Here is a 24312-nt window from a genome sequence, read left to right on the forward strand (position 1 = left end):
TAGGCTCATGATTTATTTCAATTTTTAATTTTAATTCACTCTACCGCCCTTGGTGAGATGGCGGGTGATTAATTAACTTCATTATGTTAATCTAACTTGTTTTTTTTCTATTAACACTCGATTTAAGAATTAACAAAATATTTATGTCACTAATTATAGCAAGCGGTTCAAGAGAAGTATAAGCTGTGTGATGAGACATTGACTAAACTCCTGCAATGGGTGTCTGATGTTGAAGACAAACTTGCCAATCAGGATGTTGTCAAAGAAGATCTTGAAGAACTTAGGAATCAAATAAACATTATGAGGGTATGCTATTCGATTTTTCTAATAAAAAAATATCAATGGAAACATGTTGCAATAAATAATTGACAAATTTATTTTTTCAATTTCAGCAAGTGAAAGAAGATATTGAATCACACAGTCGACAGGTACACTCCTGCCTGGATCAGGTCCGTCAGGTAGTAATTACAGGAAGTGACGTTTTATCAAGTGACGAAGTATCAACCCTCGAGAAAAACGGCAGATCATTAAAGACTCGTTACGACCGAACAGCCGATCGCACTGAGAGACTCTTGAAACGATTGAATGGTGCTCGAGATGAACTTTCCAAATTCAAGAATGAAATCTTTTCATTCTCCGCCTGGTTAGACAAAGCCCGACGTATTCTAGAAGACAAAGAGCGATCTCTATCTGATTTAAATAAACTGACAGCAAGCACAGATCCTACTAGAGATTTCATCAGTGATGTTATTGCCCACCAAGCTGACTTACGATTTATTACAATGGCAGCACAGAAGTTTGTGGATGAGAGCCGAGAATATCTTCAAGTTCTCAATGACTTTAGAACCAGTCTACCGCAACGGCTACCACATAAAGAACCTACAGCAAGTCAAGATTCACCTGTGCGAAATGAAGTTACAATTGTAACAGCCCAATACAAGGACTTGCTTGCTCGAGCGAATAATTTGTCAGACAGATTGTCTGGAGTTGGAGGCAGACAGCGTGACTATCAGGATTCTTTGGAAAAGGCAAAGTTGTGGTTGAAGGAAGTAGAACCTAAAGTCCATCGAGTTATTTCTGAACCCACCGCAGCGGAACCTAAACAGGTTGAAGATCAATTAAGCAAAGCTAAAGCATTGAACAATGAATTCCTAGCCAATGCACGACTTATAGACAACGCTAAATCAAGTCTTGATGCTTTATTAAGATCCTTGGAGGGACAACTTACTCCAAGTGAAGCAAATCAACTAGAAGAACCCGTCCGAGCAGTAGAAGATAAGTATCGCCAGCTATCCAATGCCCTAGCTGAGAAGTGCCAAGAACTTGATACTGCTTTAGTACAAAGTCAAGGAGTCCAAGATGCTCTAGATAGTCTTGTTTCTTGGCTTAATAATGTTGAAAGTCAATTCAAAAATATCCAACGTCCAGCCAGTCTTCATAAAGAACGCTTGGAAGAACAACAACGGGAACAAAGGATGTTACAATCCGATCTTGACAGTCATCGTGCTAGTGTTGAAGCCATAACTAACAGCGCTCAAGATCTTTTGATTAATTCCAGCAATGCAAGAGTTGCAAAACGCATTGAAAGTAAACTTAAAGATGTCCAAAATCGATATGAAAAACTGATGGATAAATCATTGCGTCGAGGAGAATTCCTTGACGAAGTAGCACAAGCCCTTCATGAATTCATTACAGAAACTACTAAATTCGACAGCTGGTACTCGAATATGATTGAAACCCTTGAATCAAGAGAGTTGAATAAATTAGATGTATCTGAGTATGAAAGTAAGATGATTCAATTGGCAGATAAGCGTGAAAATCAACGACAAACTGTTGAAAGTTTGATTCATAATGGAAAGAACTTAGTTGCCAAAAAAGATATCACTGATTCAGCTCCAATTAGAGATAAAATCAAAGCTGTTGAATCGCAATGGAAAGAGCTTGGTAATCTTTTGGACGAGAAACAACGACTTAGCAAATCACGAGCTGAACAGCTTTCAGCTTATGAAAAATTACGCGATCAAGTTCTTGATTGGTTAAATCGCACAGAAGTTAAGGTGACAAGACTTCAACCTGTTGCTGTAGATCTTGAAAAGTTGAAAATTCAAGCTGAAGAGTTAAAACCTATCCAAAAAGAGTACCGGGATTATGGTAATACCGTGGATAAAGTTAATGATCTTGGTATTGTATATGACAGCCTTCTGAAAGAACGTGGTGAGAGCCCACCTAGACGTCGCGGTAGCACAAGTCCTACTAAACGGAATACCATTACAAGTCCACGTGAGTTTAATTTTTTTTTACACTTATGCTTTTTCAACTTTCTGTCTGAGTGGAAAATTGAGAGTTTGAAGTGAATAAATTCTCAGCCAGAAAGTTTAATAATAATCGTTTCAAATCATCACTTGTTGCTAAGATACAATTATGCTAATAGGATTAATATTTTTTTTTTATAACACATTATTTTTTATCCACACTATCCTCTCATTTCTCTTCGCCATAACTCGCATCTAGCTCCACTTTCACAGCATTTTCAGTTTTTGATTTTTTTTATTAAATTTTTTTTTTGTAGTCCGCCGAATGTCACAAGACGGTCGCTCACCTTCCCCCTCTAAGTTGTACGCAGTACAAAGTCCGGTCTCTCCAGGTGGTAGCAGTGGATTCAGCAGCCGACGATCAAGTCAGGATGGTTTCCACCTTGAGGAGCTTTCCCCAGTTCAGCAACAATTATCAGAGATCAATAATCGGTATGGTCTTCTTGGTGTCAGATTAGCCGATCGTCAAACTGAGCTGGACAGTGTGAAAGAAGAAGTACGAAAACTCTTGGACAATTTGAAGACATTACTTCAGTTCTTAGACAAGGTATGACGAAATGAAGTTAGTTTTTTAGCAGTATAAATTAATAAACTCTTATTTAGAAAAATAATTGCAACCTTATTTTACAGATTGAACGTCAATTACCAAAAGAATCCATTCCATCGTCCAAAGAAGAAGCAGACAAGACTGCCAAGCTTATTAAAGTTGTTATAGAGGAAATGTATGAAAAACAATCTCTTCTTGACAGCACAAAGACCCAAGTCCGTGACATAGTCCGTCGCAAAAAAGATGCTGACGGTTCTGACCGACTTAACGACGAACTAGAAGATGTTGCAAGCCGTTGGAAGTCTATTTCTGATCGTTGCAAAGACAGAATTAAATTCTTAGAAGACATCAAAGAATTCCATGACACTTACGAAAGTCTTAACTCCTGGCTTGGAGCTAAAGAAAGAATGTTGGGAGCTCTAGGTCCAATTTCATCTGATCCTAGGATGGTTGCAAGTCAAGTTCAACAAGTACAAGTACTTAGAGAAGAATTTAGAACTCAAAAACCTCAGCTCGATCATCTAGTTGAAGTTGGAGAAAATATTCTGAGCCGATTGACTAAAGATTCCGTTGATGGTCAAAGAATTAGTGATAAATTGAATAGCATTCTTAGAAGATGGTCTGACCAAGTAAATAGACTCGACGAGCGTGCTCAAAGCTTGGGTGATGCTGTTGATACCAGCCGAGAATTTGATGCTAGTCTTAATCGTCTTCGTGATGCTCTTCAAGCTATTTCCGATAACTTAGATGATCTTCCACTTGATAAAGATCCAGAAGAACAACTCCGTAAAATTGAAAATCTTGAGCGTCAATTAGAAGGCCAACGACCTCTTTTAGCTGATGCAGAAGCAGCCGGAGAACAGTTATGCGAAGTATTAAGTGATCCAGCTTCAAAATCAGAAATTCAAGGAAAACTTGCAGCCGTTGGGAAACTTTACACCAATTTACAAAAGAAATTAGACCATAGAAAAGCAGAGATCGAAGGAAACTTAAGAGATGGCCGACAGTTTGAAGCTTCATGCAGTAAAACTCTTGGCTGGCTTGCTGATGAACTTGGAAATATGTCTGAGAAATTATTAGTTTCAGCTGACAGAGAAATATTACAGCAACAACTTGACCATCACGAACCAATCTACCGTAACGTGATGGGTAAAGAGCATGAAGTCATTATGCTATTGAATAAAGGCCGAGACATACTTGCAAGATCACAGAAGTCAGAAAACCGAACACTTCAACGTGATTTAGATAAAATGCAGGCTCAATGGGATAGATTGAAGAAAGATACTCTTGATAGACATACAAAATTACAAACATGTGCAGAACACTGTAAAAAATACTATAGAGCTCAAGATTCATTCCTTCCTTGGCTCCGTCAAGCTGAAGACAAGCTTGAAAGCTTAAAACCGACGTCATTCAAACGTAAAGACATTGAAAAACAACTCAAAGAATTGTCTTCATTCAGAAATGAAGTTTGGAAGCGTTCGGGAGAATTTGAAAATAACAAAACTCTTGGAGAAACATTCCTCAGTGCTTGTGATATTGATAAAGATGTGGTTAAGAATGAATTAAGCGCAATGAAGACCAGATGGGATAAATTAAATAATGATTTGTTAACTAGAACTCAATCTTTGGAAGATACAGCTCGTCATCTTACTGATTTCAATGAAAGTCTTCGAGATTTACAACATGGTTTGCAGAGGTGTGAAGATAAACTTGCTTCACATGATGCTTTGGGAGGAGCTTCTAAGGATTCGAAGCTTCTCGACAGAATCAAGGTACTATTTAGTTTTCTACAATCTATTTATTGTCATATTATTATCTAATTAGTACATTAATTAATTTTATTAAAAATTTTCTTTCAGAATCTACGAGAAGAAACTTCAGCTTTGAAGAAACCATTGCAATCTGTAAGACAACAAGCCAATGATTTAGTCAACAACGCCAGAGAACAAGGTGTAGATGCTACTCATCTTTTGGATGAAGTTGACAACATTGCTGATCGCATCAACGATTTATTAGGCAAACTTGATGATCGTTGTAATGATCTTCAGAGCGCAGCAACAGCTGTTGCACAGTTCAATGATCACGTGAAAGCATTGACGTATGACTTGTCAAATTTGGAAAATGAACTTGAGTCTATGAAAGCACCCGGCCGTGACATCAGAACAGTACGTATCCAAATTGAAGAAGTAACAAAATTACTAAGCAAGATCACCAAAGCATCAGAAGAAGTATTTAATCTAGTGAACGCTGGAGAAAATCTAGTTGATAGTGGATTCGCTGTTGATTCTGTTGCCACTCGTGATCAAATCGAGACTTTGAAACGTCAAGTAACGAAACTTGACGAACGTGCTCGTAATAGAGCTGAAGAACTAACAGCTGTGTTGGATAAATTACAAGAGTTCTATCATATGCATGGCGATGTTATGGACGATATAAATGACGCCAGTGAACAAGTGCGAAGATTCAAACCTATCGGATCAGAAGTTGATTCTATTAAAGCTCAACAAGAAGATTTCCGTGCTTTGAAAGTTCAGAAGATTGAGCCTATCGCTCGTGCAGTTGATGAATGTAATATTGTCGGTCAAGGATTGATTCAAAGTGCTGGTCGTGATGTCAACACCAGTGGAATTGAAAAAGATCTCGATAAAATGAATGAAAAATGGAATGATCTTAAAGACAGGCTTAACGAGCGTGATCGTAAATTAGATGTTGGTTTACTCCAATCTGGTAAATTCCAAGAGGCTTTAGATGGATTAGAAAAATGGCTTGCAGACACTGAAGAGATGGTAGCTAATCAAAAACCACCATCATCTGATTACAAAGTAGTTAAGGCTCAACTTCAAGAGCAAAAATTCTTGAAGAAGATGTTAATGGATCGTCAAAATTCCATGTCATCTCTCTTCAATATGGGTCAAGAAGTTGCTGCAGCTGTTGATCCTAAAGAACGTAAGGCTATTGAAAAGAGAATGAAAGATCTGATGGGTAGATTCGATGCTCTAACAGAAGGAGCTGCAGAGAGAATGGATGCTTTAGAACAAGCAATGGCTGTAGCTAAAGAATTCCAAGAGAAATTAACTCCTTTGGCTATCTGGTTAGATAAAACTGAGAAAAAAGTTAAGGATATGGAACTTGTGCCAACAGATGAAGAAAAAATTCAACAAAGAGTATCAGAACATGACGTTCTTCATGACGATATCCTGTCTAAGAAACCTTACTTCAGTGAATTGACCGAAGTTGCAAGTCAGCTTATGAGCCTTGTCGGAGAAGATGAAGCAGCTGCTTTAGCAGACAAACTTCAAGATGCTGCAGATAGATATGCTAATTTAGTAGAAAGATCTGAAGCTTTAGGAAATCTTTTACAAAGATCAAGACAAGGACTTCGTCATTTGGTCCTCTCTTACCAAGATCTTCAAGCATGGATGGAAAGCATGGAGAAAAGACTATCACGATACCGAGTCTTGGCAGTTCATACGGAAAAATTACTTCAACAAATGGAAGATCTCGCTGATTTAACTGAAGAAGTATCATCTAGACAAACTGAAGTTGATAGCACAACTGATTCCGGTTTAGAATTGATGAAACATATCTCTAGTGACGAAGCCTTACAGCTTAAAGATAAACTAGACTCCCTTCAACGTCGTTTTAATGATTTGGTCTCACGTGGATCTGATCTTTTAAAACATGCTCAAGAAGCACTACCATTAGTGCAACAATTCCATGACAATCACAATCGTCTAATGGATTGGATGCAGGGAGCGGAAGCCGCTTTACAATCAGCAGAGCCTCGTGAAGAAGAAATCATTCGATTAGAAATGGAGATATCAGAATACCGACCTATTTTAGAAAAGATCAATACAGTTGGACCACAACTTTGCCAAATTTCTCCCGGAGAAGGTGCAGCTACCATTGAAGGTTTGGTGACAAGAGATAACAGACGATTTGATGCAATTGCTGAGCAAATTCAACGTAAGGCAGAGAGAATTCAACTCAGCAAACAACGATCACTTGAAGTAATTGGAGACATTGATGAGTTACTCGATTGGTTTAGAGAGGTTGATAATCAACTCAGAGAAGCAGACCCACCCAGCAGTGAACCAGAAATCATCAGAGTTCAATTGAAAGAACATAAAGCACTTAATGATGACATCTCCAGTCAAAAAGGCCGTGTACGAGATGTTATTTCAACAGCTAAAAAAGTTATTCGTGAAAATACTCATCATGAAGACACTGCAACTATCAGAGATAAGATGGAAGATCTTAGAGAAATCATGGAGATCGTTTCTGGATTGTCGACTGATAGATTAGGTGCTTTAGAACAAGCTCTACCACTTGCCGAACATCTTCGTGACACTCACGCAGGTTTAGTTAGTTGGTTAGAAGAAGCAGAACATCACGTATCAATGCTTCCGATGCCAGCATTGAGACCAGATCTAATAGCCGCTCAACAAGATAAAAATGAATTATTGATGCAAAGTATCAACGAACACAAACCCTTGATCGAAAAATTAAACAAAACTGGAGAGGCTTTGATTAGACTCTGCAATGAAGAAGAAGGTATCAAAGTTCAAGATATTTTGGATCAGGATAATGCACGTTATGCTGCATTACGAGCTGAATTACGAGCTCGTCAACAAACTCTTGAACAAGCCCTTCAAGAATCCTCGCAGTTCTCTGACAAATTAGAAGGAATGCTGCGTGCTTTAACTTCAACAGCTGACCAAGTACACAGTGCCGAACCTATTAGTGCTCATCCTCCTCGTCTACGTGACCAAATGGAAGATAATGCAGCTTTGGCTGATGATATTGCTCAAAGAAGTGAGGCCTACGCTGCAGTAAAGAAAGCTGCTGATGATGTTATCAATAAGGCTGGCAATAAACAAGATCCTGCAGTCAAAGACATTAAACGAAAATTAGAAAAACTGAATAAACTCTGGGGAGAAGTTCAAAAAGCAACAAACGATCGTGGTAGGACTCTAGATGAGACCTTAGCAGTGGCTGAAAAATTCTGGTCTGAGCTCAATGGAGTTATGTCAACTCTTCGAGAGCTTCAAGATGCTCTTTCTGGCCAAGCTCCACCTGCAGCTCAACCTGCTGCTATTCAACAGCAACAAGTGGCCCTCCAAGAAATCAGACATGAGATTGATCAAACTAAACCTGATGTTGAACAAGTTCGAGCTTCTGGACATGAACTCATGGGTCTCTGTGGAGAACCAGACAAACCAGAAGTGCGTAAGCACATGGAAGATTTAGATCAGGCTTGGGACAATGTCACCGCTTTGTACGCAAGACGTGAAGAGAATTTAATTGACGCTATGGAGAAAGCTATGGAGTTCCATGAGACTTTACAAAACTTGTTAGAATTCCTCCAAGAAGCTGAAGATAAATTTGCTGAGATGGGTCCATTGGGAAGTGACATTGACTCTGTTAAGAGACAAATTAAACAACTTTCTGATTTCAAAGCTGAAGTGGATCCACATATGGTGAAAGTCGAAGCTCTAAATCGGTGAGTATTTGTATATTTAATAGTCAATCATCTTTTAAAACAAAAACAATTAGAATTTCAATTAATTATTTCAATTGATTACTTGATCAGTTAATATATAAGAAACAATAATATTTATATTTAAAAATCTATAAATCTTTTCCGCAAAATTAAAAGAATTAAAAGTTATATAATTCTTAATTTCATTATAAAATGTAACTTTCATTCAATTGATAATGATGTTAAAATATTTTTTAATTGCAAACATTCCTGTTTCCGTCCCGGAACATAGGAGTCTGACAAGGCAAGTCAACTTCTTTGGTTGTCACTTTGATTAGCGCATGGCTTATTGACTTAAAAATAAATGTACATAAACAGAATCCTTTGTAATTTACAGAGAAATTTGTGCTGTTAACCTGCTGAACAATAAATTACTATCAGTATTTTACAGCAAACCATTTAATTATAATTTATAATTATTCTTTATATGACGCATGAAAATACGGTGCTAATACAATTTATGAATACAAAAATACAATATAAAAATCCTTGAGCTTCATCATCCAGAATTTTTTTAATACTTTCTGCTATATCCAAAGAAACAGGATACCCGCTATTTCTTTTTAGTCTTTATGCTGATAAAAAATTAAAATACGTATGTAGCAAAGCTGTGCAGCCGTGGTGATTTTGATTAATCGTTGTGTTGAAGATTTTTTTTTGTTATAAAAATATGAGTGACAATAATAACATTTGAATAATTTTTTCTTTAGGCAAGCTGCAGAATTAACAGAAAGAACATCATCGGAGCAAGCTGCGGCGATCAAGGAGCCTCTCGGTGCTGTGAACCGTAGATGGGATGCCTTATTAAGAGGAGTAGTTGAACGGCAACGTCTTCTAGAGAATGCTCTTCTCCGTTTGGGTCAATTCCAACATGCCCTTGATGAACTTTTAGTTTGGATTGATAAAACTGACCGAACTTTGGACGACTTGAAACCTGTTGCTGGAGATCCTCAAGTGATAGAAGTAGAGTTGGCCAAGTTAAAGGTCTTAATAAATGACATCCAAGCACATCAAACTAGTGTAGATACGCTAAATGACGCTGGAAGACAATTGATAGAAGACGGAAAAGGAACAACAGAAGCTTCAACAACAGCAGAGAAACTTGGAACTCTCAATCGTCGTTGGCGAGATCTTCTTCAACGTGCTGCTGATCGGCAGAGAGAGCTTGAAGATGCACTTAGGGAAGCCCAATCATTTACTGCAGAAATTCAAGATCTATTATCGTGGCTTGGAGATGTTGATAATATGATTGTGGCATCTAGACCAGTTGGAGGCTTGCCAGAAACAGCTTCAGAACAGCTAGAACGGTTTATGGAAGTTTACAACGAACTTGAAATGAATCGACCTAAAGTAGAAACTGTTCTACAACAAGGACAAGAATATTTGAAGAGAGCTGGAGCTTCTAGTGCTGGAACTTTGAATCACAATTTAAGAAATTTGAAACAACGATGGGACAGTGTCATTGCCAGAGCTAGTGACAAAAAGATTAAACTTGAAATCGCTCTAAGAGAAGCTACAGAGTTCCATGATGCCTTGCAAGCCTTTGTTGACTGGCTAACGAATGCAGAAAAAATATTAACTAACTTGAAACCTGTTTCTCGAGTAATGGAGACAATTCTTACTCAAATAGAAGATCATAAAGCTTTCCAGAAGGATGTAGGAGTTCATCGAGAGACAATGCTTAATTTAGACAAAAAAGGAACTCAATTAAAATATTTCTCACAAAAACAAGATGTTATTTTGATCAAAAATCTATTAGTCAGTGTTCAACACAGATGGGAACGTGTTGTTTCGAAATCTGCTGAAAGAACAAGAGCATTGGATCATGGATACAAAGAGGCTAGAGAATTCCACGATGCCTGGTCTCATTTGATGAACTGGTTAGATGAAACTGAGAAGACTCTTGATGAGATGGCATCTGAAGGAGTAGGTGGTAATGATCCAGAAAAGATTAAAACACGTTTGACCAAACATAGAGAAATTCAAAAAGCTTTAAGTGCTAAACAAGGCACTTACGATACCACGATGAAAAATGGAAAGAATCTTAAAGACAAAGCACCTAAGACTGATGAACCTGCTCTGAAAGAACTTCTCAATGAACTCAAAGGCAAATGGACTACAGTTTGCAGTAAGAGTGTCGACAGACAAAGGAAATTGGAAGAAGCTCTGCTCTTCTCTGGACAATTCAAAGAAGCTATTCAAGCTCTTCTTGATTGGCTCCAGAAAACAGAAAAACAATTATCCAATACTGGACCTCTTCATGGTGATTTAGACACTGTTACGAATCTTGTAGAACAACATCGATCATTCGAAAGAGATTTAGAATCACGAGCAACTCAAATGGAATCGGTTATTAGAACTGGAAGAGAATTAGAGTCAAAGGCTACTGTTGAAGATGCTCATACCATCCGATCTCAACTATCTGAAGTAAATACTCTTTGGAATACTGTTAATCGCTTGTCAGATAATAAATCCAAACGTCTTGATGAAGCTCTCAGAGATGCTGAGAAACTTCACAAAGCCGTTCATGTACTTCTGGAATGGTTAAGTGATGCTGAAATGAAACTCAGATTCGCTGGACAACTACCGGAAGATGAACAAGAAAGCAGAAATCAGCTGATGGAACATGAGAAATTCCTTAGAGAATTACATCAGAAAGAAATTGAAAAAGATAATACCTTGGAGCTTGCTCATATGATTCTTGGCAAAGCTCATCCGGATGGTGCTACTGTTATCAAGCACTGGATTACTATCATTCAATCCAGATGGGAAGAAGTTGCTACTTGGGCTCAGCAAAGAAATCAACGTCTTGAAAATCATATGCAAGGATTACAGGTGGGAATTTATTTAAAATATTTATTATTTCTATTTTTAGAATTTTGTTATTAATTCTGTTGGACATTTTTAAATTAAATCATATCTTTACAGGATCTTGATAACCTTCTCGAAGAATTACTCGCTTGGTTGGAGGGTCTTACAAATACATTAATAACACTAGAAGCTGAACCACTTCCAGATGATCGCCCAACGTTAGAAATGCTTATCGCAGACCATCGCGAATTTATGGAAAACACTAGCCGAAGACAAGTTGAAGTTGACAGCGTATGTAAAGCCAGGCAAATAAAACCTATCAAGGATGCTCGGAAGATGTCCAAAAGCAGATTACCAGGCTCTGTGTAAGTAGGCATGAGGTTGACATTTATCACTTTATTTTCAAACAACACTTATCACATTGTCTTGTTTAAATTTTTTGTTTTATAATTTTAAAATTGCACTAGATTATTATTTCACAATTTAATTTGACTTTTTTTGGTTGTTGTACACAATAATATTAGATCTTTGCGAAAGTTTTGTTAATTTACAATAATCCAAATTTAACTATGAAATTTATTTTGTATTTAATTTTTAAATGCTTGTTTTTTTTTCTATTAAGCTTCAATAATTTTATTAATTTTTTAATCACAAAAAAAATATTTATTTTAATTATTAAAAATCAATGATTAATGATATTAAAATCAATAAATTTAAAAATATGCAAATAATTATGAAAAATTATCAACTTTTGCAATATCTAATATATTCTATGCTTGAATAATCCTTTGTATTTATGTGTCACATTTCATCACTCATGTGTCTATTGTTTGCATGGTGCAATGTTAAACCAACAGTAAGGATCTTTATCAAGAAAGTGATCATGACGAGCAGCCACTTCGTAAACAAAGGTTTGTGTTGCTTGGCATTATTTGTTTATGTATTAAATTACCATTATTACGACAAATACCATTTTATTATTAATTGTCATCATAATTTATCTACTGAACAACATAATTATTTATTAAAATTTACATAATTCGAGACAACGATTTTTGAATTTGTTTATTTTTTTTTTCAATTCTCTACTAAAATTATTTTATTCTTATTCTTATTCTAAATTATATTATTACATATCCAATACCTGTGTTATCAAGTTTTTTTTTGTTTTAACAATATCATTGATTTACTATTGTCTAGTTTCAAAGGCAGTCGCGATCTGTTGCAATCACGTCGTGGAAGGTACGCTTTCTGTGAAATATATTTGTTCTTATAACACAAGTGCACACTTACAATTACTATTGATAACACTAGAACACTGTATAAAGAATTATACACGCACAAAAATGTATAATAGAACGAATTAATTAGTTGAATTGATTAATCTACATAATATCATGCACAATATGTTTGTTTTTTTATGCTTCATATTTGTTCTAGTCACATAATATAAAATCACTTATTTATTTTAATTGTCTAAATATAAATATATTAATTTATAATTATATGTTATATATTCACAGTATGTTGAGGAATACATATTTTAATTTTATAGAACATAAGAATATTAGTTAACAAAAATTATTCATTAAAATAATTAAATATAAGTATTAATAAGTAATCACACAGTACATTAATATACAAATACATTAAATAAGAAACATTTTGATGAAATCAATACACAAATTTTTAACCATTAATAATATTCTTCCCTCAATTAAATGGATTTTGTGAACAATAATTGTGTTTAAGTCTAATTAATAAAATTTTTGTATTGATTGTTTAAATCTAAAAAGAAATAAAATAGCATCATATCTCAAGATGGCATAATAAATAGAGTTGAGTAGAGTGTTATGAGTGATTTGACGCATGTTCTTGTTTAGCCGAGCCAGTCCAGGCCGTGATCGAACGCCAGATCCTTCACTGCCACACATTGGTCCTCGCTTTCCACCTAAAGGAAGGTTCGTCATCCTTTTATTTTTATTGTTTATCTCATAAAATATATCTATCAGAGTGTCAATAAGTTATGTCAAAAACTGTGTGGAAAATCGAATGATTATTAAATGAAACTTGAGTAGATTGTATGGGCTATTTTTATCAGATAATTTTTTGAAGAATGTGACATGAAATTATGATATGTTAAATTATATATCACATTTTTTTTTTATTACACTTTAATATTAATTTGTCAATGTTTCAACTAATGAAGTGATAATACAATAAAATATTATTTGAGTAGCAAGGGAGCTGAACCTGAATTCCGCAATCCACGTGTTAAACTTCTTTGGGATCGTTGGCGTAATGTGTGGATGATGGCTTGGGAACGTCAAAGACGTCTTCAAGATAAACTTAATTATATCGATGAACTGGATCGTGTCAGGAACTTCAGCTGGGAAGATTGGCGCAAAAGATTCCTTAAGTTTATGAACCATAAGAAATCAAGATTGACGGATCTCTTTAGAAAGATGGATAAAAACAACGATGGTCTTATTCCAAGAGAAGATTTTATCCAAGGGATTATGAATACAAGTAAGTATTTAAAATGAAGAATTAAATTAATTTAAAAATCTATAAACAGAAACATTTGCTGAATAAATTATGCCAATTTTCAGAGTTCGATACCTCACGTTTGGAGATGAATGCTGTAGCAGATTTGTTTGATCGCCATGGTGAAGGTTTGATTGATTGGAAAGAATTTATCGCAGCTCTTCGACCAGATTGGGAAGAAAGAAAAACTTATAATGATACTGATAAAATTCATGATGAAGTCAAACGTCTTGTTATGCTTTGTACATGTAGACAGAAATTCCGAGTCTTCCAAGTTGGTGAAGGAAAATATAGGGTAAGATTTTCAAATTTTTCATTTTAATTTTTTCATTCTCTATATCAATTTTTTAATATTCCAATCATTTTAATTAAACTAAATTAATTTATCATTTATATTTATTCAGTTTGGAGACAGTCAAAAATTGCGCTTAGTGCGTATCTTAAGATCCACTGTCATGGTACGAGTTGGTGGTGGATGGGTAGCCTTGGACGAGTTCCTTTTGAAGAATGATCCATGTCGCGGTAAGTTTCTGTCCATTTTACTTAAAACCATCCCTTTTATTCTAATGAATAAATCATATAATAATAATAATGAACATAAAAATTATAAGAAATAAGTATTAATTAATAATATAGGAATAAAAAACTGAAATAAATATAATTAGAAAATTGAAGATTAATAGGAATCCCCCTAGGAGGCAGATTAAATTAAAATAATTTATTTTCAATTATTTAGTTAAATTTAGTTTTATCTTGAAGTCATTTATTAACTTAAAATTTATTTATATTTTAATTCATTTCTATTCATTTAAATCATTCTCATAAATATCAGTATCCATTTCATGCCTGGTTAACAGAAGAATAGCAATAGCATTTCGGAAATTATCGCATTAACTTTAATAATTGAATTACGCATTAGCATAATAATAATTGACTAATTAATGATCTAATGAAAACGTACATATACGGGGCTCTACGTTAATAACAATTTGTTAATATTAATCATAATAATGATAATAATAACTCCAAAGCGTTTGTGTGTATGATCTCAACTCCTGAGGTAACAACAAAAAGTGTAATTAATTCAATAACGAGTGAATTGTTATTTGGACTAAAATATTGTTAGTTTACGAATGTAAAGAGATGTGTGCCCGGTGTTTTGCTTTGCTTAATCCGTAGTAATTTATTAGAGATGTTTTTTTATTTTTATTTTTTATTTGAATTTGTATTTTTAAGGGGAGTGGTATAATTCTTTGTAAAGGTATAATAGTAAGATTAGGGCATTTGTTTATTAATCAGTCATTGATCATTGTTTAATAACAATTAGATGCTGTTTTAATAACTTTACTCTTTGTTAAATACACGAGAATTATTGAATTATTAACAAATAACTGAATTAAATTGCATGATTCTCCTAGCTAAACTAAAAAAAAGACTAAATATTTTCCATCATTGATTCCTCAAGTCTTTCTAATGCCAATACCGGATCCTAACAAGCCGGAACAGCACGAGGGCTGGTGTCCACTCGGTGAGGTCCATTGCACGATCATTTTTAATCCTTTATTTATACTCTATTTTTTTTAAATGTAAATAATTTTGTTGTTTATATTTAGAAACAATTTATTCAATCAGTTCATATTATCTATCTTTTTCTGGACTTATTTATTGTTTTTTAAAGATTTTTTTTCTTTATAATTAATATCTCAAAATAATAATTTAAATCAATGTAAGTAATAATATGGAAAGATAAATGTTTTTATTTATATTCAATGGTAGACAAATTAGATAAAAATAAAAAGTTTACTTCTTTATTTATCAATAGAACTATGAACTGATAATTAATATTTTCTTTCAAAAAATGGAGTATAGATAAATGATTAACATCATTCATGAACGTCGCATGTGAATATCATTGTTGTTTTTATGTTTTTTTTTTTAACCTTTATTCTTTCCTTCATTATTTAAATATTCAACCTGTTTTTATACTTTAGTTTTTCGAGAAATTTTAAGCCATAATTTACTCTATCGCTTGAAATTATTCATTATTTTCAACAAATATAATATAATATATATTTATATGTAATAAAATATATTATACTTTTTATAAATAATCATTGAGGTAAAAAAGTTTGGAGGTACATATTCAAAATTTAAGGCTTTAGCTACGCTACCTTTAGATGAGTCCATTTATTTTTGATTGGTTAAATGGTATAATTTAATCTGCTATCATTAAATATTATTTATTTTCTTCAGCATGGTGTTAAGGTTTCGTGAATTTTTATATCTATATTTCTTGGCAGTGATCATATACAGTTGTGATATGTGATCTATGTTAGAGCTGAATCTTAAACTTGATCTTGATTATTAAAATATATCAGCAGCTGATTTATGCATTGATTCAAATAATTTTAATTATGGGACAGTAAATTTAACTTAGTCTTAATTTAATTCATCATTCATTAATGTGGGATCAAAGAGTTTATTTTAAAAATGAATATTATAAAAGTCCTTAATCGCCGGGAAAATCCTCTTGTAAATCTTATCCAACCCAAGTCTTCCTGAGCACGTTCTTTACCAGAGATGGGAAAACGTGGCTCTCCAAGTATAATTTTCAGAGCTATTACACCTGCAAGTAAAAGTGAGAGAGATATAAGATTTTACTAGGTCGACCTTTTTACTGATGCTTCGCAAAAATCAAAGTTTGCCTACCCCTGTTCTTTATATTTATTAATTTTTTTTATATCTACCATATTAATTTTAAATAATCAATTGGAATTTTTGAATCAAGATCAAGTTTTTTTAGTAAGATAGTAAAATATTCTATTAGTACTACTTAGTTTTAGTTATTAATTGGATTATTGGTGTGATTTTACTTTATTTTATAATTGTATTTTATTTATCACTTATTATTTTATTTACAATTATATTGTTTTTGTTCTTTTTCTGCTCCTTTACACAATACACACATACACGCTTTATTTTTTTTTCCAACTTACTCTACTCTATTATAACTGTTTTTGTTTTTAATTTTCAATTATTTATTATTATTACAATTAATCATTTTCATTCTCTCAAAAACTCTATCATTATTCTTATGCATGATTGACTTTGTAAAACTTGTGAAAAACTAATTGCTGATTCTCTTTCTGCTCCTTAAAACTATCAACAAAATTTATGCATAATTTTCTCTTATCTCTTTCTTGGTCTTTGTCATGTTCTGATGTTGAATTCTTCGTTTTATTTTAAATTTGGTTAACTGTTGGAAAAATTTTCTAATAAATATTCTGCACCTTTTCTCTTATCCTTGACCATTCTTTTGTGTATTCCTACTAACTGCGTGCACGCAACACACTGTAGCCAAGGGACGAACAAATATTGAGCTGAGAGAGCAATTTATCTTGGCGGATGGTGTCAGCCAGACTATGACAGCCTTCAGATCCAAACCAAGTCCAACTTCAACCCTTCAACGCACACAAATGTCATCTGCTGGTCCAATCACCAAGGTAACTTCACTCACCATGCAATAAGGATCAATCTTTTCACTTCAAACATTCACTTTATTTTTCACTTTCGTAGAATATTAAGTTACAATTTAAACTCTACCTCACTATCTTTAATATTCTACGAAAGTTTAATTTTATTTTATTTCACCCGCATTTTATATCTTTCGCACATAAATATAAGCACCAAATAATCTTCTGATCCAAAAAAGCGTTAACCATTCGCTTTCAACGATACCTCAGTAAGTATCAAGGGAAATCTGAGCCATAAATAATAAGATATATGCATGCGCATGTTTTTCAACATTTTGTAGAATTATTTGAATGGAATTTGTAGTAAGATTGGTAAGAAATACCTGTGGAGGTCTTTAAATAAGTAGGAACCGCGTGATGAGTGTATTTATCATAAGAACCTCAGGAGATGTGATTTTTATTCAATAATTTTGCGCCCCTCACAAGTCATCAACGTAATTTACATTGCATTTCGTTTTTATTGAATAACAATGAAATTGATGAAATTAAAAATTGCTAAGAGCTATTGCAATAATTGCTTCATCATCAGAACTATTTAAATAATAAATCCATTTTTTTAGATTTAGGAAACTTTTATCAACTTTACAGGCCAACAACTCATTAAAAACAATGATAAAACAATTGAATGAATTTTTTATATGATAGAGGTTGTTCAAAATAACGTGACAAGTCAAAGAAATTAGTTAAAAAATTTATCTAAAAATTTTCATAAATTAATAGATATAAGAAGTCGAATAAAAAAATGTACGTGAGTTATTGAAATTTAGGTAACAATCATTTGAAGGACATTAGAAATTCATAGGATTAAAAAAAAAGAAGAAAAATTCTAGAGAATTGCTTGAATATTCTGGAGAATTGGCAATTTTAAACATGTAGTATGATTAATTTGATTTGTGGTATAGCGGAGGAGTTTATGAACCAGCTGATGCCGATATTTGAGAGTTTGAGGCAAAAGGAGGACCTTCCGTGCTCGTATCCTCTTCACATGCACGCCCCCTCTTACCACTGGGTAAATAATATCATTCTCTTTTGATTCTATTGAGTTGTGATGATTTTTTGCCTGTAATTGGGAGTTTGTCAAGTACAAGTAGTTATTGCAATGCGTAGTACAGTGAGTATCAGCCAACCTCAAGTACTGTATATATTTTCATCATTTATTAAGTATGAGCTCGCTCTTTCCTCATCAACTTAATTACTTCTTTTACTCGCATTTACTTCATTGATTTTTATATCAACATTTATAATTATGAATTTTATTCTTATTTATTTGACATGTTTTCATTGGTTTGTGTTTATATGATTTCGTTTATTTGGATGCCTCGAAATCATCCCCTTTAACTTTGTTACTGAAATATTATTTCAACTTGAATTGTCTTTAAAAGAAAAATGATAAATAAGTAGAAAGAACTATTTTCAAGTATAATAATGTAATATAATATATGAAATATTGATTGTAAAATCCATTTGCACACATCTTCTTGAAGAGAATATGCTTCATCTTTATGATAGATTATTGAATGTGCATAATTATTTCCTACATTAATGCTCACATAGTGGCGTTGATTGGAGATACTTCGAATCACCATAAGCTTCTATATCTTTCCCAACTCCTCTTGGTAAGTTTGCATGCATCTGTAGAATACATTTAGATTCAATTATGACTAAATTATCTATAATCATACTTGATAATTTTACTGAAGATTTTTCTTTTCAATATCTTGATAATCATAATGTTAAAATCAAACTAAAATTTATTTATCTTTAAAAGTAATTAATTATTATTTCATCATAATTGAATCTAATATCTTTAGTACCTCATCCATTCGTAGGAGCAGTGGGTACGTACTCATGCTATCATATACAAGACACTTCACCATGTGTGACTTTGAAAATGGAGACTCATAAAGGTTTAAGACTAGTAAAATAATTATTCAATTATTTTCATTGATAAAAAATTTTTTTATGTACAAATAAACACTTTATGTGCCCATTTTCAGCAATGAAAAAAGTCACTCGCACAACACCATAAATTCAAACTACAATAAAAACAAAAAAAAAAGTATTACCTCTTTTTGTTTGAATATTTCATTTGTTTGACAACTATTTAGATACTCATATTCTTATTATTCTTATTATCAGAAAAATAAAATATTTATTGAAATTAAAATGAATTATTTTCTCTTAGGTAAGAGAGCGCAGTGTCCGAAGCGTACCTATGGGTCAACAACGTGCTTCTAGATCATCTCTGAGTGCTGGAACACCAGATAGTTTGAGTGATAATGAAAGTTCATTCAAACTTTCGGGACGAAAAACTAGTACTCCTTATAGGAGTGGAGTAACGCCAGGTACATAAATTTAAACATTTTTATTTTCATTCTTTTAATACTAATGTTTATGAATAAATAAATTAATCATTTAAATAATCAACAGGTGGCAGTCGGCCATCTAGCCGTCCAGCATCGAGACCAGCGTCACGACCTGCAAGTAGACCAAGTAGCAGACCAGCATCCAGACAGGGAAGCAAACCACCTAGTCGTTATGGATCAACACAGTCATTAGATAGTACAGGTAATTAACGAAATCATTAGCAAAATTAATATTTTATATTTATACAATTATTTCATGAATAAGTTTATGAGTTGAAATAATATTCTAGATGATTCCGGAACTCCAAGTCGCATTCCACGCAGAACAATGGGAACCACTGGCAATACACCATCATCTAGTCGTCACAATAGCATGTCTGGCAGGAAAATTGCCACTCCAGTAAATGGATCAGCTACTTCTCGACCACGTACGCCAACAGGTCTCGTCAGTCCTGCAAGTGGAGTTCCATCAAGGTAGAACATCTTAATCTCTGCATAAATATCCTGCATTAAAATTTCAAATATAAACACTAATGCGCATTGAACAAATTTTTTGACAAAATAATGATAGTCATTATAATAATCTAACTGCATTGCTGATCCATGCATTTACAAATTTTAAATATTTTTCATATCCAATAAAATATTAACAATTAATTTCTATCAAAAATTCATCAAAATCTGCTAGTAATTTTCTAAATTAATTTTATTCGAAGTAGAATAATTCACAAATTTAGCATAATGAATGAACGATAGTTATATAGATAGCTTTTCATATATTTATTGATGTCAAGAAAATATCATTAATTAATTCATTTAGTTATTGAAGAAAAATAATATGTTCAAATAAAACCAATTAGTTGAATCAATTGACACTTAGAGTCACATCATAACCCATAACGTTGTTTTAGGCTGGGTTCAATCTATAGAACATCAAGTATCCCAACTCTTTCTGGTGCTGTAACACCAAATAGGTAAAGCGAAATTAATAAAATATTAATAAAGCATCTGGTGATGAGTGGGGATAAGCTTGATCATATATAATGGTGTTGGAATCATCATAATGTTAAATATATTCCAATGAAAATATTTGTTTTTGTTTATGACATCAAGGATTTTATAAAATATCCATAAGTTCTTTTATCAGCATAAACTTCAGTACTTTTACTATTCTATTGTAAATGATATCAATTAATAATATAACAAAAATGTCTGTTTGCTTGATTAATTGCTGAATGTCGTGCTCATGATACTTTAATGGTGATGGTTTAGTCGGTCGCGGATTCCTGTTTACGTGGGACCAGATATAAAATCTCCTCAATCTACAACGAGTAACTTTTCAACTCATTCCACGCAAAGCAACCATTCTACAATTTCAACTGACTCTACTGGGTATGCTCTGTCTGTCGCTTAATTTCGTGTCTATCTTTACTCATATTGTTTTGTGTTATCCTTGATGATATTTTTTTTAGGATTATTCACTTCTTTTTTGTTGATGTGAAAGTTTACACTTTGTTATTTTTTTAGTTGTGTGTCATTATTCAGAATGTATTCTCTTTCTCTGGACCTTTATCGTTTTAAACCACTGTAATATATTTCCCTTAACTTAATTATGATTGATTCTGAGTAACTAACTGTTGATGAATTGATTGTAAAATGTTAGGGGCAGTTCAGCTTGTACCAGTTCAGCTACTAACACTTCATCAGCTATAAAAGCTAGGTAACTAGCTTCTTGTCTATCTGATCATTTCTTTTTCTTTTATCTATTGTAGATTTATCGTAAAATGCTTCTATCTGTAAATTTGTAAATAAAGTTTACATTATAGCTTGACGAGAAACAAGAAAAAGGTTGAATTAAATAAAAATGTAAACTTTAAAGTTTGGGAGTTGAATGTATATGTATTGAATAGTAGATTTGAATTGAAAAGAATTAAAAATTAATTGATCATTTTCATTAGGACACGAACACCTTCTAGTGGATCAGCAACACCTCTACCACCAGCATCGAGGTTGTCACGAAAACCATCAGGTGCTTCAGACACATCAGTATCTAATACTCCACTAGCATCACGCAAAGGATCAAAAGCTACACCTATCGATCAACGAGCTCCATTTAGATTATAATTGAACAATATAAAGAATACGACGAATTTATAATTAATAATTTTCTCAAAGAAAATTTTCCACTGACATACAAATAATCTCGCGTATAAATTAATATATCTTTGAACGAGCTTTCGTACTATTTTTAACTGAAATTTCATATTGCTACTAATTTCAATACTGCTATTGTCTACAAAAACCAGTTATTACTCAAAAATAAATAAAAAATAAAACAAATATACAGGAATAGAGCAAAGTATATGAAGAGAAGTTGAAAAAAATTACAAATTTGTTTTGAGTTTATCTTAATGACTTGTTATGATTATTAAGTCTTTATTTGACAAAAAACTATGGAGTTAAAAGCGTTATTAAATAACATGAGATATATAAAATAATGTAAAATAGATTTATTAATCAGAACGAAAAATATCATTTATTAAAGGACCAAATGCCCTTTAAAAAACAACAACAATAGAAAAATGCTGAATTTTCTTTGAATACCAAGTATTGCAAGAAAGTATAAGTAGTTATTCTTACAGAATAAAAAATCTCACATATTTGGATGCCATTAAAACAATAATTTAAGGTTTTAGAGTGATTTATTACATCACTTATTTGAATACTGGTGAAAAGATTACCGAATGATGTTGAGTATAATTGCGATTTGCAGACGTTGCTTAAACGTTTCACTAAACATAATTAATTATAGGTAGAAAGAAAAAAGGCAGAAAGCTACTCCTTTTGAGTATCAATCCGGTTCGGGGTAAATAAAACATCATTAAAGGATACTAGTGCTCAAATGAAGTAGATATCTGTCTGCTTGTTGTTAAAAATTTTAATATATCATTAACTAATTGGTATACTTACGATCTGAAAATAATAAAATAAATAAATAAACTAATAAATAATTATCGCAATCTAGCCTGCCTAGATGTAATCGTTTTTATAATAAACTGTATTAATTGATTGATTGCCCCCTAAATTTAGGGATTCATAGATATATGAGTGTTTGTAGAAGTTTCATCCACAATTGTATTTTGATTTGAATCATTTTGTTACAAAACCAGATCAAATGCGTTTAATGCATTCTTAAATTTTTTTTCTAGTATTTTGACAGATGCAAATGCTCAATTGTAAAACAGAAAATTCGTTTGTTAACGATTATTAAAAAGCTGATTATGGAGAAGAGAATATATATTATGTAAATATTGGTTAATTCTCTTATTCTGCATTATTATATTAAAGAAAAAAAAGAAGAAAGAAAAAATCAAACTTAGTTTTATATTTATGTGGCACAAATCATGTATCAACTTTTTTTCCTTTTTTTTAACGGCAAATCTACTTTGCAGATATTCTCGAAAATGTTTAATTAAGTATAAGAATAGATAAGTAATTATAATTATATATTCTAAAATAAAAATAAAACATTGTGAGACGAGATTCAATAGTCTCATATTTATGGACAAAATCCTTAAAAGACATTTCTAATTCTTTTATATTAAAAAAAAATGCAACTAATATTAAAAAAAAAAAAACAAACAAACTTTCATTTCTAATATTAATTTTTTCTAATACGATTAATGTATTAACATTTTTGTGAAGATTTTGTTTTGCCTTATTGTAAAATTCTGTATCGTTGCTAATACTGCTGTGAAAATATACATTAGATATATTTAAGCTAATTGGATTTATTATTTTTCAGTAAAACTTTATTTTCCTTAAAAAATATACATATTTTATAATTCAACAGTCATAATGGGTTTTACAGAAATTTCATTTATAATGGAACCAAATGTACGTTAAACCTCAATTATTTGATGAATGCTTTTAATATTTATGCTGCAATACACGGAGAAAAATGAATGCCGTAATTTTTACTTTAGATGGTAAAAAAACAAGAGTCATGGGATGAAGATGTTTTAGTTATGTAATTGACTTTTTTAGTTTATCATTCAATGTTCAACCACAATCAGAAAGTGGAGTTCTTCAGTTTGCCCGCAGAAGTGTATGAGAAACTTCTTGTTTAGACCAACTGTCCGCATCTACACTTTTCGCTAAAATCGTACGATACTGAGTTGTATAATGGTAAGTGTGTTCTAGTAGTGCAGAAAATTTAATAAAAAAGGACATTATGTACATGTTCATTAATACGTTTTTGGGTTTACTTCTGTGTTAATAAAAAAAATTAGGAAAAAAACCTCATAATTTCATCAAAGATCAACAAACCATGTTACATGAGCCTTTCTGGAAAAAAGAGTTAATCACGTTGATGTAAATCCTAAATGTCGAATACCGGACTTCGTATATAACCTGAATACTAGCGGATAAATACAGATGTTGAAACATGATGCAAAAATAAAAGCTATAAATAACAGCGGTTCGACACCACGTTTTTCAGCTTGTACTACTGGAAATGTGAGGGCAGCTAACACAAACAACCCATACAGTACCCCCCGAAAATTACGTTATTTTTGAGCTATCTCTTACCGTTTCCGAGATATGAGCATTTTTTTAAAAGAAAGAAATAACTATGGACAATCCAGGAATT

The 24312-nt window shown here is 32.6% G+C and overlaps 1 protein-coding gene across 26 annotated transcripts in view; it reads left to right on the forward strand.

The window, feature by feature from the left end:
* Positions 1 to 23003, forward strand: part of shot (dystonin-like protein short stop) — a 97399-nt gene extending 74396 nt beyond the window's left edge. For 7 of the 26 annotated variants that reach the window (XM_035093772.1, XM_035093780.1, XM_035093788.1 and 4 more), the window contains 21 exons: positions 160 to 306; positions 393 to 2280; positions 2570 to 2859; positions 2943 to 4634; positions 4722 to 8365; positions 8637 to 8648; positions 9115 to 11239; positions 11333 to 11580; positions 12073 to 12126; positions 12416 to 12457; positions 13099 to 13176; positions 13455 to 13744; positions 13828 to 14057; positions 14167 to 14284; positions 17120 to 17265; positions 19481 to 19640; positions 19726 to 19863; positions 19952 to 20135; positions 20934 to 21053; positions 21325 to 21381; positions 21620 to 23003. In XM_035093772.1, the coding sequence (XP_034949663.1) occupies positions 160 to 306; positions 393 to 2280; positions 2570 to 2859; positions 2943 to 4634; positions 4722 to 8365; positions 8637 to 8648; positions 9115 to 11239; positions 11333 to 11580; positions 12073 to 12126; positions 12416 to 12457; positions 13099 to 13176; positions 13455 to 13744; positions 13828 to 14057; positions 14167 to 14284; positions 17120 to 17265; positions 19481 to 19640; positions 19726 to 19863; positions 19952 to 20135; positions 20934 to 21053; positions 21325 to 21381; positions 21620 to 21785 (11829 nt within the window). In that variant the 3' untranslated portion in view covers positions 21786 to 23003. Of the gene's footprint in view, positions 1 to 159; positions 307 to 392; positions 2281 to 2569; positions 2860 to 2942; positions 4635 to 4721; positions 8366 to 8636; positions 8649 to 9114; positions 11240 to 11332; positions 11581 to 12072; positions 12127 to 12415; positions 12458 to 13098; positions 13177 to 13454; positions 13745 to 13827; positions 14058 to 14166; positions 14285 to 17119; positions 17266 to 18197; positions 18305 to 19480; positions 19641 to 19725; positions 19864 to 19951; positions 20136 to 20572; positions 20636 to 20933; positions 21054 to 21324; positions 21382 to 21619 lie in introns of all 26 variants that reach the window. The other 19 variants (XM_035093774.1, XM_035093789.1, XM_035093793.1 and 16 more) reach the window with 13 other exon arrangements.
* Positions 23004 to 24312: the final 1309 nt, after the last annotated feature.

Source organism: Chelonus insularis, unplaced genomic scaffold (assembly GCF_013357705.1).
Source record: "Chelonus insularis isolate UGA/USDA-ARS -01 unplaced genomic scaffold, ASM1335770v1 scaffold_277_pilon, whole genome shotgun sequence".
Taxonomy (NCBI): domain Eukaryota; kingdom Metazoa; phylum Arthropoda; class Insecta; order Hymenoptera; family Braconidae; genus Chelonus; species Chelonus insularis.